This window comes from Clytia hemisphaerica, unplaced genomic scaffold, assembly GCF_902728285.1.
Source record: "Clytia hemisphaerica strain Z4C2 unplaced genomic scaffold, Clytia hemisphaerica genome assembly, whole genome shotgun sequence".
Taxonomy (NCBI): Eukaryota; Metazoa; Cnidaria; class Hydrozoa; order Leptothecata; family Clytiidae; genus Clytia; species Clytia hemisphaerica.
The window spans coordinates 964,657-968,154 of NW_027103744.1; the positions used below are offsets into that span (position 1 = coordinate 964,657).

General features: G+C 30.9%; 1 protein-coding gene across 1 annotated transcript; it reads left to right on the forward strand.

Moving 5' to 3' along the window:
- The first annotated feature begins 596 nt into the window (after window positions 1-596).
- On the forward strand, window positions 597-1,792 carry LOC136805357 (uncharacterized). Its single transcript, XM_067061943.1, has 4 exons — window positions 597-615; window positions 969-1,043; window positions 1,254-1,322; window positions 1,434-1,792. Exons 1-4 carry the CDS (start codon window positions 597-599, stop codon window positions 1,790-1,792), a joined length of 522 nt encoding a protein of 173 aa, XP_066918044.1.
- Window positions 1,793-3,498: the final 1,706 nt, after the last annotated feature.

Here is a 3,498-nt window from a genome sequence, read left to right on the forward strand (position 1 = left end):
AGATTCCATCTCGGAGAGTGTGATAAAAGTTGGCCGAAACATCTGAAGCGCATTGTGGACTATGTGCTGGCAAGAAGCTGGTGGAAGCGAGAAGGAAACTATATCGTTTTTTTTGACGGGGAGGATGAATTTGAGAACAGAATGGAGGGACCCGAGTTATTAGATTTCAAGACAACTAACCTTGAGAAGGTAAACCCTTTTAAAAATCAACTTGAAGAAAATTAAAAAACAAAAAATGTTTTATTGACATCAATTCTATAGGATTTTTGTTTTGCGTGTATCTCATTACAATAAGATACCTCTCACCACACTAAAACCCCTTTTTTGTTTTTTAGCCAATTACTCAATTTTTAAGCAGACCCGAAACATTGATTAATTTGAATACAATATGAGTAGTAAGCTTGTTTTTCAAAGGATGTAGAATTTGGCTTTTTTGGAAGGATATTGAAAAATCAAACAGAATTTTTACTCCGTTTTTTTCTCTAAGGTCCAACAAATCCTTACTAGCCAATGGAAAACCGTTCCTGAAGATATTTTGGAAGAGTTGGTTTGCGAACCTGAAATGAATGATGACACAGATGACAATAATGATCATAATGAGAATGAGAAAAAAAGGTGATTGTCCAAATATTGCTTTCAATAATTTTCATATATGCTATCAAAGTAATCTAAAATTTTAAATCAGACCTTTCCAAATCAGATAACCATTCATCTAAGAAGAAAAATTACACAGTATAGACCTTTTCATAAATTACGCCACGAACATTACTTGCCTCGTTTTGACTTTATTGCCATGGTAACTAATTTTAAGCGGAGTTCATTAAAACTACTCTCCATTCATGAAGAAAGCATTTAATGTCTCAAGGGACAAAATCACTATGGTCATTGTTTGAAAACGAGGCAAGTGATGTTGGTGACGTAATTTATGAAAAGGTCTATTATGTTAAGTTATGAAATATCTCTTTTAGATTCAGAGGAAAATGACAAACTTCCAGAGACAATGGAAACCAACCACTCCGAGGATGTCCAGGAAAAGCCTATGGGTAGGAAAAATTTAAAAGCAATGCAATGCAATGCCCATCATTTTTTTGTTTTTAAGGGCTCTGACCATAACAAAATGTACAAAATTTCTAGGGTGAGGGAGACTATGTGTATCCCTCAATCTTATATTATTTGGAAAATCTTACTGCCCCATAAACCCGTGAGTAATATCGTGCTTTGAAGTAAAATATTTTTCAATTATTACTTTATAGAGTTGAATATGATGGAGGCGACAGAAGAAAATTTCGTCAATGAAAATATGGCATCGACCAGTAAAAGAGGTTGGTCTTAGCTTTGGCTTTTCTAAACAAATTATTTATTTCATGAGCTATTAACATTAGTTTCCCCACCGAACACAAATAGTTAAATCATTTATTTTTAACTCATTTCAGAAGAAAGACTCCCTGATACCGACCTGTCATACCAATTGAAAACGAAAGTTGGTAAAAGTTTATATCATGTCTTTGGTATGACTAATGAAGTGAAAAGTTTTGATTCCCATCATCTCAAATTCCGTGATTATAAGTACGAATCAGATCGTGCGAAGTGCAATAATTTGATCACAAAATTTACGTCAGAATTGAAGAATATTTACCGTGATTCTGCAAAACAAGTTAAGGAATGGGAAGACGCTTACTTAAAGAAACATTTGAAGGACCCGCTTTTTAAATACATGGATTCTGATATGAAAAAGATTTACATGAAAATGATAAATTCTAAATCACTTATGAAACACTTCAACATCTCATAACACATTTTATTATTTATAAAAAAATTCAATTGTAATTTATTCTAATTTTATTCTAATTTATTCATTCATGCATTTCCTATTTATTTAGTGAGAATGTAAATTTTCTACTGTTCCATGTATATTCAAAAACTAGACCACCAGGACTGTAAAGGAAGTGATAAGTTTGACATTTTATAATGCCAATATACAGCTTTCTAATTTATCGTGCTTCTCAGACACATTTTATTATTTATATGGTCTATTGATTTCAAATATTTTCAATTCTAATTTATTCATCATTTTACTTTCTTAGAGACAATCTTAAATTCTAATAATTTTCTAATTTTTCAAATATATAATCAATAATTAGCTGTAATTAGTGATTAATTATAGTTCCTTATCTATCTATCGCAGTTCGTTTTTATTTTCTTAGAAATCATAAATTCAAATATTTTTCTAATTTTTCAAATATATATATAATTCAATAATTAGTGAGTAATTATATTTATTAGTTTTTATTTTCGTGAAATTAAAGTAGCATGATAAAGTTCCTTATCTATCTATCTATCAAAGTTAGTTTTTATTTTCATACAGAGATATCATAAGTGGTTATATATAGTGGATAAAGTGTCAAATTTGTATTTCTATTTTTACTCCTTACCACCAGATATAAAATCTGAGAGCATGAAGAAAACAATAGAATTTTTTTCTAGTTGGCCGTTTATCCAAGAAATAGGTTTTTATTTTAGTGTATAGATTTGATGATTTTTTACCTGATTCTAATATATTCATATTTTAATAATTTTACTTTAATGATAATATGTATATTATATTTATGTACTGCCCAACAATAAAATCAAGTCTAGTCTAATTAAAATACTTTTGATTTTGATTCAATTGGCCTTAGCCTGCACTGAGGGATAACAAAAGGTTTTTGTTGGCAGTATTTTGTATACGCCTTCCATTCCCAAAATTAAGAAGGTATACGAAAAGTGCCGACAACCTTAACTTATCTCTCAGTGCAGGCCAAGATTTATTAATTTTTGAAAACATTTTCAACTGTCAAATACTTTCAAATGTCAACTGTCAAAAGAGAGTCCCTCATTTTGCTCTAAATAACCTGATTTTTGTCTAACTTTACCTTTTTCTGTCGTTCTGACCCCCCTTGGTTTCAGTAAGTTTAAATTTAAAATAATGAACTAGAAAGTGTTGACATTCAAAATCTATACTGTAGAGTTTGGATGTTCTGCCTTGAATTCTAATGAGCAATTTGAAAAACTGCGCACATGAATAAAAAAACAGAAGATTTGTGATTAAAGAATTTCGGAAATGCAATATATAAAATGGCGTCATTTAAGCAATAGATGTACACTTTTGCTAAACCCCCTCTCCCCCTTCATTGCGTACGTACTATTATGGATGGCACCTGAGAAACATGCTGGGGACCATTGAATTTCAGAAATAATACTATAATGGGCTTACATCATGGGATTTCCATTATAAGCCCATGCTATAAAAATGAGCCTGATTAATTAGCTTTCTACACTAGAGTAACATGCGGGGGACCACTTAATTTCAGAAATAATACTGTAATGGGCTTATATCATGGGATTTCCATTATAAGCCCATGCTATAAAAATGAGCCTGATTAATAGCTTTCTACACCAGAGAAACATGCTGGGGACCACTTAATTTCAGAAATAATACTATAATGGGCTTATATCATG

Coding starts and splice junctions, on each gene's coding strand:
- LOC136805357 (XM_067061943.1), top strand. Junction 1,044..1,253: donor TGTCCAGGAAAAGCCTATGG/GTAGGAAAAATT, acceptor ATTACTTTATAG/AGTTGAATATGATGGAGGCG. Junction 1,323..1,433: donor GGCATCGACCAGTAAAAGAG/GTTGGTCTTAGC, acceptor AACTCATTTCAG/AAGAAAGACTCCCTGATACC.